Below are 15672 nucleotides of genomic sequence, written 5' to 3' on the forward strand. Positions count from 1 at the left end.
ACTGGTGGTGCAGGGGCGATTCTCTAATCAGCCACATATTTCTGAAATAGAAAAAAAACCCTCCCTACTCAGGTTATGCTATCTGACTGCTCTTTTTCCAACTCTCACATTCCTTCAGTGTCAGATTTCTACTCCCAATACTATTGTTTTTCTGCCTAACTTGAGGTTGGCTGTCACAGGTTCATTCCTTTGTTCCCAAAGCCCTATGTTCCCACATTTCTAACATTTTTTTCCCACTAAAAATTAGGTCCCACAGCCCTACATTCCTACATCATAAGATTTCTTTTCAAAATTAGGCTCTATGTTAGGGTTAGGGTTAAAAAGTATTCCCAATCTGTCACACTGTGTGATCAATCTCAAATGTGGGAACATAGGACTGTGGGAACATACGGTTGTGGGAACATAAGGCTGTGGGAACATAAGGCTGTGGGAATGCAGGGCTGTGGGAACATAAGGGTGTGGGAACATAGGGCTGTGGGAACATAGGATTGTGGGGACAAAGCTGTGGGAACATAGGGCTGTGGGAACATAAGGCTGTGGGAACAAAGGGCTGTGGGAACATAAGGCCGTGGGAACATAGGGCTGTGGGAACATAAGGCTGTGGGAACATAGGCCTGTGGGAACAAAAGGCTGTGGGAACATAGGGCTGTGGGAACATAAGGCTGTGGGAACATAGGGCTGTGGGAACATAAGGCTGTGGGAACATAGGGCTTTGGGATCATAGGGCTGTAGGAACATAAGGCTGTGGGAACAAAGGGCTGTAGGAACAAAAGGCTGTGGGAACATAGGGCTGTGGGAACGTAAGGCTGTGGGAACATAGGGCTGTGGGAACAAAAGGCTGTGGGAACATATGTTTTCTATCAATTCTATATGTGCGCAATGAGCAACAGTAAACTTTAATCATATTGTGACAAAATAAACATGTCATGTTTTAAACTCTCCACAATGTCTGTAGTTTACCATTTTTACTTTGATTCTCTCATCAGTGGAGTTTGTGAAAAGACTAAAGCATTATGTCCCTTTAGTGTGATTCAGTCCAATGTGTATGCATCAAAATCCAATGCATCTTTCAGCCATGGCAAATCATCAGTCTTGAAACAGCCTCTATATCCCAAAACATGAATTTCAGTGAATGCACAAGAACATCTTCAAATTCAATCACATTAAGATTATTTACTTGTGTAAAGAATTGTGTCTATGGGTAAATGTTAACAGAGTAAGGACCTGAAGGTCAAGTTTGAAAAAATAAATCCTGCAGCTTAAAGATTAACAGTTCTTATTGATACCCCAAATCATTTGGTGCTTTGGGGGAGTATAAAACCTTCATTCTTGACCCTCTTGCTTTACTAGGGCAGTGCCCCTTTCAAGCATGTGTCCAATTGGAGTGGGATTATTGCTTGGTCCCCGGAAGTGAGGTGTTCATTAGAACTAGAAGAAGTTAATTTGCTCTCAGTACATTTGTTTGATGCATCTTTGTTCTCATCTCTCTTAACCCCTTGTCAGTCTCAGCATAAAGTAAACTCCACCATCATCGTCCAGACTGTTTCCACTGGCCCTGACAGGCATCAAGGCTTCTGCCCCTTCCAGCTACCGGCCCCTAATGATGCACTGGAGGAACACCTCCTACTAGACTCCATTGCTTGGCCTGAAACTCCACTTTTGCCATCTCCTCTTTCCCTGGGGCGGACAAGTCATCCAGCTCACAGCTCCTTCACCATTCTTTCAAGGAGGGGAGGAGGACAGTGGCACGTAGGGGATCAGCTTCATGTTATGATCAACATGTCTGACTTCCAGGGCCATCCCAAGAAGTCTGGGGGGGACTTCTTACTCGCCCGGCTGTACAACCAGAAGCTTGGTGCAGGTGTGGTTGGGCAAGTGGTGGATCATCTCAATGGCAGCTACTCTGCTCTATTCTCTTTACTGTGGGAAGGAGACGCACATGTTGAGGTAATGCTAAATAGACTATCATGTTAAATGAGATTGTCCTGTAGGGCCCCAATTAGACCAGAGTCCAGAAGTCCCATTGTTGCATTGCATTGTTATTAGGGCTTGATTGCAAAAGTTTATCGAGGCAAAATCTCTGCCTCTATGATTCGTTTCATTCTTATCTTGCACGTTATGCGGCCTGTTCAGCGCAGGGATCACTGTTCCACACGGACTGTTTTTGCGGATGCACACCACTACATCCAAAAAAGGCAGAGAATGAGTTTGGAATCATTTCACACATAAAAAAAGAAGCCAAAAAGGTGCAATGTTCCCACTGCAACCTACAACTGTTCTACCACAACAGCACAACATCAATGATTCAGTGCCTAAGCCGAAAACAGCCAGTTGTTAACGCCACTTCACCGAGCGCCGCTGTTCGGTTTAACGAGGACGGTTGCTGAAGTGACAGACAAACAGGAAGGGAATGTATTAAAGTAAGATTAACGTTACTTTTAAAAATGTTTATTCATGTTAGCAGATTCACCATTACTATGCTTCAGACAAGCTTAATTTGGACATCACTAGGAAGATATATGAAAGCTGCAGACCGGACGCAATGGACGTAGCTGCCTTTAGCCAGACTGAGGCTGCTAGCTAGCTGCAGCTCTGCTGTTGTACTAAATGAGTAGCTACACTAGTGCTAACCAGGTATCTGAATGCTTCTAAAAGAACAGAAATGAGCTTTTAGAGGAAGTGTGTGGCTCTTAAAATCTCAGTGCTGGCTGTTGCGCCGCAAAAGTTTTTTTAAGTTTAGTTTAGTTTCCATTTCACATATAAACAATATAAATATAATAAAAGTGCATATGTGATCTTGTATAAAACCACACCCAAAGAACATTTTAATATTAATATATTAAATTAAATTTTATTTACAGTGCCAAATCATAACAAAAGTTATCTCAGGACACTTTACAGAGTAGATACAGACCACACTCTATGATTTATTTGTGATCTACATAGACCCAAAAATTCCCCCATTGACTACGGTGGCATTAGGTGTTGGTTAGGCTGTATTGCTGTGCATCACTATTCCGTTGCACTCTAAAACGGATTTGGAAAAAAAAGTGGTCAATTGGCCCTTGTGGAATTGATGCGATCCCTCAAACTTGGAATTAACTACTCTTGCCCATGCCTCGTATTCAGTTCTCCATGGGGTTATTCCCCAAATTTGAAAGTAGAAAACAATGATATATACATCCTTTCCAATCTTTATTCAATTGAATGCTCTACAAAGACAAAATATAGAATTTTGAAATTGATTTGCAAATATAAACTAATTTTGAATTTCATGCCTGCAACACATTACAAAAAAACTGGGACAACAAAAGACAGAGTGGAATAATGCTCATAAAAACACTGTTTTAGAACATTCCACAGATGAACAGGTTAATGGAAACAAGTGAGTGTCATGATTGGGTATAAAGAATAAGAATGAAGCACCCCTGAAAGGCTCAGTCGTTAACAAGCAAGAATGAGACGAGGTTCAGTCTCGGTTAGGAGCAGTCGCAGGCTGGCGCACCTCCAGGCAGCCCGTGGAACAGCGCATTCCCTCTGTGCTGGTACGCAGCCAGACCTTCTGCCGCCCTCCACCCTCCGGCTGTGTTTGCACAGCTCGGCCGCCACGCTGGTCCTGCAGGCTGGTACCAACTTTATAGAGAACCACCAGTCCGAGGTCCTCAAGCAGGACTTCAGGTCCATGGTGAACCGCCTGCTAGACACGGGGAAGCGACTTATTATTTCTGGCTGCTTCCCCCGCCGCGTTTTGGTGACATCATAACCAGCTGCCTCCGCCAGCTGCACCTGTGGCTTAAATGATACTGCCTGGGGAAAAGTATTCCATTTGTGGACAACTTTGAATCTTTTTAAACAGACCCGGTCTTTTTAAACATGACGGCCTGCACCCGAAGGTGTCAAGACTTTTATCCATCTACACTGACCTGACTGTCCGGTCCTCCACTACCACCACCTCCTGACAACAACCCAGTGTTGGGATCAGGATGCAGAGTCACAGTTTAATACACCTCTCTGTGCTGCCCCTACCTCAGACACACAGGAAGCAGGGTTGCAATCTTACACACCTCTCTGCACTCCCTGTGGAGCACTTTTTTGAAAATTAACAGAAGAGGAGCAATACAGAAAAACTTGAAAAATCTGAGATAATGCAACAAAATCCCCCCAAAAAAATTTGGACTTTTAAACATCAGATCTCTGCCATCTAAAGCTGTATTAGTAAATGATCTGATATCAGACAACCATATTGATTTACTCTTTCTGACGGAAACCTGTCTGTGTCATGAAGAATATGTTAGCCTAAATGAATCCACTCCTCCCAGTCATAATAATACCCATATTCCTCGGGGCAGTGGCCGAGGAGGAGGCGTTGCAGCTATTTATGACTCAGGCTTATTAATCAACCCTAAACCTAAACTAAATTATAATTCATTTGAAACTCTTGTTCTTTGTCTTTCACATTCAACCTGGAAAACTGTGCAGCCAATAATACTTGTTATAGTGTACCATGCTCCTGGGCCATACTCTGAATTTCTGTCTGAATTCTCAGAGTTTCTGTCAAATTTAGTCCTTAAATCTGATAAAGTATTCAATGTAGGAGATATTAAAATTCACGTGGACATGGATAATAGCCTTAGCAATGCGTTTATCTCTCTATTAGATTCGATTGGTTTTAGTCAGAGTGTACATAAACCTACTCACTGTTTTACTCACACCCTCAACCTTGTTTTGGCTTATGGTGTGAAAATTAAAGACTTACTAGTTTTTCCACAGAATCCTATTTTATCAGACCACTATTTAATAACTTTTGAATTCATATTACAGGACTACTCACCTCTGGGCAAAAGTTTCTACACTAAAAAGTTTCTGATAGTGCTGTAAGTAAATTAAAGAAAGCAATTCCATCTGCATTTATTTGAATGCCTTATCCTTATATTCAAGATTCTTGTACTAACCTAAGTTTCTCTGAAATTTATGACCTTGTTGACAGTGTTTCAGGCTCACTACGAACAACACTTGACTCTGTTGCTCGTTTAAAAAAGAAGCTAATTAAACAGGGGAAGTTATATAACTCACAAACCTGAAACTTATAACAAGTATCGCGAAAATTGGAAAATAAATGGCGTTACTCTAAATTAGAGGAATCTCACTAAGTTTGGCAAAAAAGTCAAAAAGAATATAGACCAGTCTTGATCCAGAGATTCGAGCGGACTATAGACCTATAGCTAACCTTCCTTTTCTGTCTAAAATCTTCGAGAAATTAGTCGCCAATCAGCTGTGTGACTTTTTACATAGTGATGAGTTATTTGAGGACTTCCAGTCAGGATTTAGAATGAATCATAGCACTGAGACAGCACTGGTCAAAATTACTAACGACCTTCTAATAGCTTCAGACAAAGGACTTGTCTCTGTACTTGTTTAACTAGATTTTAGTGCTGCCTTCGACACTATTGACCATCACATCCTGCTACAGAGACAGGGAGCATCTAATTGGCTTTGAAAGGAACCACATTTAGCTCCTTTAAGTATTATTTATCAGATAGATCTCAGTTTGTACATGTTACGGTTTTTGTTTTAGGAAAGGCTAAAAGAGAGAACTCTAGTACCTCTCCAAAGCTTGCGCTTACAGCACCAAGTAGTTTTCACTTTGTCTTTCTTGATATGAATGAACATTATTGGATTTAGTGGAAACTCTGGTTCTCTGTCCAATCAGGTGATGCTGGTTCACTCTAGTGAGGCTGTCACAGTACTGAACAGGTTGACCAGCGAACACCCTGACAGGATTAACTTCAAGAGTCTCTTCCGCTCAGGCTCACTCTCTCAAACTACCATCTGTAACGTCTGCTTACGTCAAACTCAGCCACTTTGCAACTACACTGACCTCCGTACAGGCGAGCCTTGGTTCTGCTACAAACCAAAGAACCTGAGCTGTGATGCTAGGATCAACCACCTAACGACAAAATGCACCCTCAAGATCAAGGAGGTGAAGCTCTTTAAAAAGTGAGGAAGTAAAGAGACACAACTGGCATTGATTGTGATTCCTGATAAATGCGTACATCCAGGCTTTACTAGTTAGTTCATGTATGATTGAATCTCAGAGGAGTTGAGTCTGAGAAAATACAAAAACAAAACAATCTAGTTGTCTACCAGTTTACTTTTATTATACAGAAAACTGAAAAGTGTTTTCTGTGATTTGTTCATGTTTTACTGCAAATCCATGCATTTTATTTTCAATGTGGTATTTTAAAAAACTTAAAGATGCTTCATTTGCACAGTAATCTGTCTCATGACATTGACACATATCCCCTTATATACTTTGAAGTATGATTGCAACATCCATTAGATGTGGACATTAACATTCATTTGGAGTTGTGTTAAAGGCAGTTGTAATTTAAGTCTGATATTCATTCTCGTTTTAGCTCTTGTTTGGTCTCCACTAGTCTCACATAGCCAGACCTGAAATGGCAGACTTTATCCCAACAGTCTACATCTGGTGACTCACACTAGGTCTCCAACAACTCCACAGGGAAATATGTGTGTTAATGTTCTGCTATGTTCACCTGTTAGTTGCTAACAAATGTTTTTTTTTGTTTTTGCTTCACAAAATGATTCCAGATTTGTATCTTCCTTTTTTGTATTTATGTTTAATGTGTGCTTTTCTTCAGTGGTGTCAACATGAAAGTCTACATTCAGGCTTCAGGGCCTGCCAATGTCACTGTGTTACCAAAAAAAGAAGGTAATGTATTATTTTCACTTCTGCCACTACTGCCTATAATGATGGTGATAATTCAAAACTAATGTTTAAAACAGGCAGGTAGAGTGATGGGAGCATGGAGCATTCGGCAAAAGTAATTAATGAACGTTGCACCGCCTGTTAGGCGTGTATCTAGTCTTTCAGGAGTAAGGACAGATGTTCATTGAGTCACTTTATACTTAACCTGACCCATTGTCAGATGGTTTGTTAGACAGAATCATCTGAGAACCGTCATTGGAAACGGTTTCCCTTCAAAACATACCTGACATCATGGTATGGTTTTTCGAGAAAATGATAAAAAAAAAAGACTTCAGTGCCGTTTTCTTATTTCAATGGAGAAGTACTCTATAATCTCTCCTATGCGTTTGATTTATTTGGCATGTGTGCTATACACGGTGACAAAAAAGTGGTTAGTGGAAAGAGTCCACTTTGATAATTGCATTTCAAGAGGTACTCTTCCTGAAGAGTGTAGCTTCCCCTCAATCCCTTAAAAATACTTAGATCCCAAAAATGTATTCTGTCCTCAGAATAGTCAGTAGATAGCTTACTGTTGTGATTTATGGATTTCAAATATTTATGGTATTCTAGTTGAGTCTCACTGCCATAAAAGACGCATCATCAATGTAACGGCCATACCAAGTAATACAATGATGGAATAGGTGAACTGTATTTAAAACATGTTCCTTTCACCACAAGTTCAAAAGCATAACTTGGAGAAAAACAAGAGCCCAGTTAAGACCGAAGATTATAGAAACTTAACTGTTTTAACACGTGTGAACTGCTTTAAGGTACCATTATGTGATATGATAGTATGATCAGGAGGGTTGCCCATAGGCCCCCATGTGTACTTTTATTAGCAGGTAAAAGGTTGCAATAACAGGATGTTTAACCTTTAAGAAACCACATTGATTATCATTGATACAGCTCTCATCATGTGCCTTTTTCAGTAGAGCATCAAAACATTTTCTCATGTCAACAGGGGATTTTTATATAGTCTCGTAGTATTGGTGATGTCAAAATGGTGACAGGCCTTTTCAATACATTTGTTCTTGGACAACACAACCACAGCAAGTCCTTTGTCCACTGGACGAATGATGATACCTTGATTGATAGAAAGTTCATTCAAGGCTGAGATCTCTTTGTCAGACAGGTTAGAGTACAAGTGTTAGCCAATGTGTATCACCTGCCCCAGTGTGTCCTGCTGGTCCTGCATTTCCACCTTGTTTGCCTGGAGTTGAAAAGGGAGGCCACTTGCCCGGATTCATTGACACATTGGATCTCCTTTCATCCTCATTGCTGGTGAGGTGCAAGAAGTGGACTAAAGGGATGAGGGTCCATCCAGCTTGTTATCATTACACAGTTCAAAAGCCAGAATCCGTAAAGGTGTGGGGTCCATTAGTGCACATGGTATAGGTCACCTGCACATTTGTAAAGGCACAATTAATGTTGGTAATACAGGTTTTAAGCAACATATGCAGCCAAGTAAATTCTGTCTTTTTCACTGAAGGCCTTGCTTATTTCAGCAAGACAACGCCAAACATATTACAACAGCATGGCTCTGTAGTCAAGTCCAGACTTGTCATCCACTTAAATGTTTGGATTATAAAATGTCAAATAACGCTTACAGAGTGTTTTTAAAAGAAGAGTTGATGCAACAGTGTGGAAACATGATCCTGTCCTGTTCTTAATGAGGATATCATTTTCAAAAACAATTTCATTGAAATGTTGTCTTTGTCTCATCTCATCTCATCTCATCTTCATCCGCTTATCCGGGGTCGGGTCACGGGGGCAGCAGCTTTAGCAGGGGACCCCAAACTTCCCTTTCCCGGGCCACATTAACTAGCTCTAACTGGTGGATCCCAAGGCGTTCCCAGGCCAGCGTGGAGATATAATCTCTCCCCCTAGTCCTGGGTCTTTCCCAAGGCCTCCTCCCAGCTGGGTGTGCCTGGAACACCTCCCTAGGGAGGCGTCCAGGGGGCATCCTTACTAGATGCCCGAACCACCTCAACTGGCTCCTTTCAACGCAAAGGAGCAGCGACTCTACTCCGAGTTACTCACGGATGGCTGAACTTCTCACCCTATCTCTAAGGGAAACTCCAGCCACCCTCCTGAGAAAACCCATTTCGGACGCTTGTACCCATGACCTCGTTCTTTCAGTCATGACCCAGCTTTCATGACCATAGGTGAGGGTAGGAACGAAGACTGACCAGTAGATCGAGAGCTTTGCCTTCCGGCTCAGCTCTCTTTTCGTCAAAACGGTGCGGTAGAGCGACTGCAACACCGCCCCCGTTGCTCCGATTCTCCAGCCAAACTCACGCTCCATCGTCCCCTCACTCGTGAACATGATCCCGAGGTACTTGAACTCCTTCACTTGGGGTAAGGACTCATTCCCTACCTGGAGTAAGCAATCCAACGGTTTCCTGCTGAGAGCCATGGCCTCAGATTTAGAGGTGCTGATCCTCATCCCAGCCGTTTCACACTCGGCTGCGAACCGTTCCAGTGAGTGCTGAAGGTCACTGACCGACGATGCCATCAGGACCACATCATCTGCAAAAAGCCGATGGTGACAGAGCGCACCCCTGGCGGAGGCCAACCCCCACCGGGGACGAATCAGACTTACTGCCGAGGATCCGGACACAGCGCTTGCTTTGGGTGTACAGAGATTGGATGGCCCACAGAAGTGACCCCCTCACCCCATACTCCCGCAGCACCTCCCACAGTATCTCCCGAGGGACCCGATCATATGCCTCCTCCAGATCAACAAAACACATGGAGACTGGATGAGCATGCTCCCAGGCCCCCTTTCAGGATCCTTGCGCGAATGAAGAGCTGGTCTGTTGTTCCACGTCCAGGACGGAATCCACATTGTTCCTCTTCAATCTGAGGTTCGACTATAGGATGAACCCTCCTTTCCAGCACTTAGTGTAGACTTTACCAGAGAGGCTGAGTAGTGTGATACCCCTGTAATTGGCACACACCCTCTGGTCCCCCTTTTTAAACAGAGGAACCACCACCCCGGTCTGCCACTCCGGTTCAATGCCCCCAACCTCCACAGGGATGCCAGAAAAGCTCCGCCGGAAGTGTGAGTTGAAGATCTCTCAGACAGGGGCCTCCTCCAGACGTTCCCAGTTCACACGCACTACTCGTTTGGGTTTACCTGGTCTGTCAAGAATCTTCCCCCATCTTCTGATCCAACTCATCACCAGATGGTGATCAGTTGACAGCTCTGCCCCTCTCTTTACTCGAGTGTCCAAAACATATCAGATGATACGATTACAAAATCAATCATCAACCTTTGCCTAGGGTGCTCTGGTACCACTTGCACTTATGAGCATCCTTATGTTTGAACATGGTGTTAGTTATAGATAATCCGTGACTAGCACAGAAGTCTAATAACTTACGACCACTCGGATTTAGATCAGGGAGGCAGTTCCTCCCAATCACGCCTCTCCATGTGTCTCCATCATTGCCCACGTGGGCTTTGAAGTCTCCAAGGAGAACTATGGAGTCCCCTACCGGAGCCCCGTGCAGGACTCCATTCAGGGTCTCCAAGAAGGCCGAATACTCTGAACTGTGCATATGCACAAACAACAGTCAGAGTTTTCCCCCATACCACTCGCAGGCGTGAGGAGGCGACCCTCTCGCCCATCGGGGTGAACTCCAACACAGCGGCGCTCAGCCGGGGGTTTGTGAGTATCCCCACAAGCGCTCGGACTGTGTGTGGAGGTAAGCCCCACCAGATCTGACTGGTAGCGCTCCAACTCCCGCACAAGCTCCGGCTCCTCCCCCGACAGAGAGGTGACATTCCACGTCCCAAGAGCAGCGCACCCGACCCAAGTGGTTCCTCCTGTGAGTGGTGGGCCCACAGGATGGAGAGGAAGGAGGTGAAATATCAAAACACTATCCCTTTTATGGAATAGTGATAGACATCTGTTTGTTCAGCTGTAAAACATCTATATTCTGTATTCGGTGGTTTGAGCTGATCCCAGCTGATACTGGGCGAGAGGCAGGGTAAACTTTTGCCAGGACTTGCATGTCTTTGGACTATGGGAGGATGCCGCAAACAAAATTGCCCCAACCTGGGTTCTAACCCGGAACCGTCTTGCTATGAGACAGCAGTGTTAAGTTAGCACTGCTAAACACTACACCAACCAACAACCACTACACCACGTGTATAAAAGTGTAATAAACTCCTTTATTACTTCAAAGAGTATTGTGTGTCTGTGTATAGCAATCACTTCATAAATGTAAATGTTCCTTCGATATTAACATTTTAACACTTTTTATACTGAATGCACTGTCCCCTCGTTATTCTAAATGAGTTTAGATATTTGTTATTAAAAATGTATAAGTATCTTTGGCAATTTCTAATAACCGAACCTGCCCCCACCTGTTCCCAACATACAGTATGTACTCATTATTACTGTCTTAATGCATACATTAAATCAACTGAGAGGACCACACTCAAACTGTATTTCATATGATTTTCCATGATTGATTGATTAAAGAAAACCATGAAATAAACCCACCTTTGTTCTTTAACTTCCTCTCAGGTGAATCAGAGGTAAAAAATAGCAGTGTGAAGTCTGGACCCTCTGGTTATTACTACCAGGGAGTGTGGGGAGCACTTGATGGCACCACAGTTCACCAATTCAACACCTCCTCTACCATCAGTCAGTGTCTGAAAGGCAAGGTGGTCCGTATGTATGGAGACTCCACCATCAGGCAATGGTTTGAATTCCTCGATGAAGCACTACCAGGTACCTGATCCACCAGGATTTCTGGAAATTAAAAGTAGTTGTTTTTTGTTAATTCTGCAGCTTAATCTGTTCCTTCTGTAATATGTTTAGATCTGAAGGAGTTTAACCTGCACAGTCGGAGGAACACTGGACCTTTCATGGCTTTAGACTATGCAAACAACATCTTGGTGACATTCCACGCGCATGCTCCACCTATCCGTATAGCCCCTATATCAGCCAGTGACATTATTTACATTGCCAATGAATTGGATGGCTTAAATGGAGGCACCAACACTGTCGTAGTTCTTGGCGTCTGGTCTCACTTCAGCACTTTCCCCATTGAGGTCTACATCCGGAGGCTGCAGAGGATCCGCAGGGCGGTGGTGCGGCTGCTGGACAGAGCTCCAGGCACGCTGGTGATCATACGGACCGGGAACCCCAAATTTTTGGCACTTTATGAAACAATTACCAACAGCGACTGGTTTTCACTGCAGCGTGATAAGGTACTAAGAGCCATGTTCAAAGGACTGAATGTTCATTGGATTGATGCCTGGGAGATGGTCGTTGCCCACCACCTGCCACACAGCCTCCACCCTCAACCTCCCATTATCAAGAATATGATTGATGTACTCTTGTCCTACACATGCCCTCAAAAGGGCAGCTAGATATGTTTGATTGGGGGGAAGAATGGGGATTCGATATGTGTGATTTTGTGGAATGGACAGAATGAAGGAATATAACAAAGTTAAAGATCACACAGTTTAAAAAGATGTGTAGAACTACACTTATTAAGATTTAAATAAATTAATCACCTTATTAATTATGAATACATTTTAAGAATTTAAAATGCCCTTGTACACCATGCGGATTTCTAGAGAATGTTATGAAACTTTAGCTATTATCAATCTCAATCTGAAACTCAATCATCATTTTAAAAAGCAGATACCAGAGACTCTTCAGGGACAGAACACTCTTAAAGCAATATGATATACATTTATGAAGTAAGAATAACAATACAGAGAGATTCAAGAATAATGCAACATTCATTAATAACCAGGAAACAGAGGTCTGAGGATGGAAATTCAGGGACGACCTGAGTCGTTAAACTAACAGGAGTTTATACGCTACACTAGGGGAACTAATTTGCCTTAAATTTAACAGATAAATGTTTTATTCAGAATTTAATCGAATACCAACTTTTATCCAAGAGCAGCAGCCAAAAGAAAACTGTGCCTAACTTTGTGCAGATGGTCAAAGTGACCACATTAACCAGCTCCAACTGGGTGATCCCAAGGTTTTTCCAAGCAAGTGTGAAGATATAATCTCTCCACCTAGTCCTGGGTCTTCCCAAAGGCCCTGTACTTGGAACACCTCCTTAGCGAATCCAGGGGGCATCCTTACAATATGCCCGAACCTCACCCTCGCCAAATGTGAGTTCAGGAAAGCTACTGTCACGTATCTGGGGAAGGAGGTGGGTCGGGGAACTGGTTATCTGGCTATTACAGATGTTTTCGCAAGAACTTTTCTATTTTAGCTGCACCCCTCATCAAGCTTTGCAGTCCTGCTGTGCCTTATGGTCTGGACTGAGGAATGTCAGCATGCTTTTGATGCAGAAAAATCAGAAAAATGCAGAAAAATCCCTACTCTGTTGGAAGTAGATGCGAGTGCTCCTGTTCTAGTGGCTCCTGACTTCTCTGAACCCTTCCTGTTGGAAGTAGATGCGAGTGCATCTGGAGCCGGTGATGTTCTGCTGCAGAAAGATAAGAAGGCAATATGTCATCCAGTCTGTTACTTCTCTGCGAAGTTCAAGTGTCATCAGCTGCATTATTCAACTCTTGAAAAGAAGACCCTGGCAATGCTCCTGGCTCTCCAGCATTTTCATGTGTACCTCGGTTCCACCGTGTCTCCGGTTATTGTGTACACTGACCATAACCCTCTTGTTTTCCTGGCCTGAATGTACAATCATAACCACAAGCTGACCTGCTGATCCAGCACAAGAGGGGGAAGGATAATGTGGTGGCTGAGTCTTCAGCTTCAACAGCTTCAACAGCTTCGAGTTAGGTGGATGAGAGAGTCAGGTAGTCACTTTCAAGCTCCTGGTGAATACTGGATTTTGATATAAACTTTAAAGGATAACTTCGCACTGGTGACTAAAGCCTGATTTCTCAGGCTAAGATAAAATAAGCATGTTCTCAAAAACACGAGCACATAACTTAAAATTAAGTTTGACTGATTGATAAAATGTTATTTATCAAATAAAACACGGAACTTTGCTAATACAAAGACAGGCAGAAAGTAACTTATAAAAATAGATAGATAGATGTTACAAAATAAAAGACTATACAATAAACAAGACTAAGAAGTGAAAAGCGAGAAGTCTGAGGAAACCATCTGAGGAAATATTCTAGATATCTGAGTAGACAGCTTGGGTCTGCTATCTGTAAGTCCAAAGGTGGGGCCTGGATAATGAGATGCATTCATTTTCCCGCCTAAAGTGGGAGAAACTCCTTCTTTCTTTTGTCTCCAAAGACAAGGATCAGTTTTCTTCTGATCCTACAGTGAATACACATACATTACCACATAATGTTAGCTTTCTCCCAGTTAATTAATCCTGTGGAAGTGTCAGTGACACAATAACATCAAATAACATTCTCATATGTCAAAATAATCATTCTTTGATATTAGTCTAAATGTATTTTGATAATGTGTTAAAATAAAATCCTCAATGATAATATGCGGTATGAATGAATGTATGACTGAATGATACATGCATACAGACTGGGACAAACTTAGAAATTATTCCTTGCTGGATCCTTAATGTCAATACTTACATGATCATGTTAAATATCACCACATTTCTGGAACTCTGTCAATCTTGATCCTAGAACGACCAAACAACACAAATTTCTTTACAGATGAATAATATACACATTACAACAGTTTATACTTCCTATAATAGTTTTCTTTAAGAACATATTAAAGTGGGAGTCTCTGTCTCTTCTTATCAGAGAAGGTTGTCTGTGGGTTTCTCTGAGCTGTAAAAAAGTGTCAAAGGTTTCAGTGAGGAAATGCGGGGTCTTGAGTTAGATTCAGGGTGCAATAAACTTATCTCTTATAAAAATCTTTTCTCCATTAGTTAACGGATAAATTTCCCTTATCGACAGCATCCGTTTGTCTAACATAAATAAGTCTTACATGGTTCTTCATTTAATGACCTTGACGTCATTTTGTTCACTCTTCAGGGCGTTTCAGCTTCACCTAAAAGGTCAAAGGATGAGAGTGGTGCAGGGAGGGAGAGAGATGAGACGTCTGATAAGGCATCAGGGATTTCTGATCAGACTGGCATCTAGGGGCGTCATCACAAATTGTGTCCCCATTTTTTTGATGACATATGGGGCAATGTTTCCTACGTCAGTATTTCAGAATAAATAAAGTATTTATAATTTGTTCTCTAATTTTGATCTCCACTGTATCAAATTCTAGGCCCGGTTGTCAATTTTCTTTCCTAAATTTTTTTGTTGACAAATTATTTGTAGAATATATTCATTTTCAAGTACTGGAAATGTCCAAATATCTTGTAGATATGTAGATGCTTGTTATTCTTTGTTAGCTTGATTTTCCCTAACTTCCTCTTTTTTTCTTATACATACTAAATGTAGTGTATGTTTATGTATGTATGTATGTTTGTCAAGACCCATTTGTGTACTTTTCTCTATATCAAAATATAGATAAACAAAATAAAGGTAAAATAATAGTAATTCTATAATCTAATCATGAATAAGTAAAACTATATAAAAATACCATTATCAAATTGTGAATCTTTGTATAAGGGAAACTAGGTAAACCTGTGTTAGATCCAAAATTCATAGGCTCCAGAGATTGACCTGTGATCGAAAGCTTTCTTGATTGTATTCTTTTTTAAAGACCCCTGGGAGAAAATGAGTTATATCATTTTAGGAAAAAAAGCTCCTGAGCTGCATTGAATGTGAGTAGAAAAGTCAATAAGAGCTGCTCGCTCAGACACAGGGAAAAAAACAGTTACGTAAGAGAAATAAACATGATACAACATGTGAAAATATGAATTTATGACTTTCACTCTGCAGAGGTGTTTGAAACAGTTAATTCTTGTTCCCATTGCGACTGACTCTGCAGGTTGAGATCTGATGAGGAATACATCAACAG

At 42.0% G+C, this 15672-nt stretch overlaps 1 protein-coding gene across 2 annotated transcripts in view; it reads left to right on the plus strand.

Moving 5' to 3' along the window:
• Positions 1-15234, plus strand: part of LOC310963022 (NXPE family member 3-like) — a 32734-nt gene extending 17500 nt beyond the window's left edge. For both annotated transcript variants that reach the window (XM_083935655.1, XM_083935656.1), the window contains exons 3-7: positions 1504-1947; positions 5711-5997; positions 6663-6733; positions 11305-11511; positions 11602-15234. In XM_083935655.1, coding sequence (XP_083791781.1) covers positions 1504-1947; positions 5711-5997; positions 6663-6733; positions 11305-11511; positions 11602-12155 — 1563 coding nt within the window. In that variant the 3' untranslated portion in view covers positions 12156-15234. The remainder of the gene's footprint in view (positions 1-1503; positions 1948-5710; positions 5998-6662; positions 6734-11304; positions 11512-11601) is intronic.
• Positions 15235-15672: the final 438 nt, after the last annotated feature.

This window comes from Echiichthys vipera (assembly GCF_963691815.1).
Source record: "Echiichthys vipera genome assembly, chromosome: 20".
Lineage (NCBI taxonomy): Eukaryota > Metazoa > Chordata > Actinopteri > Perciformes > Trachinidae > Echiichthys > Echiichthys vipera.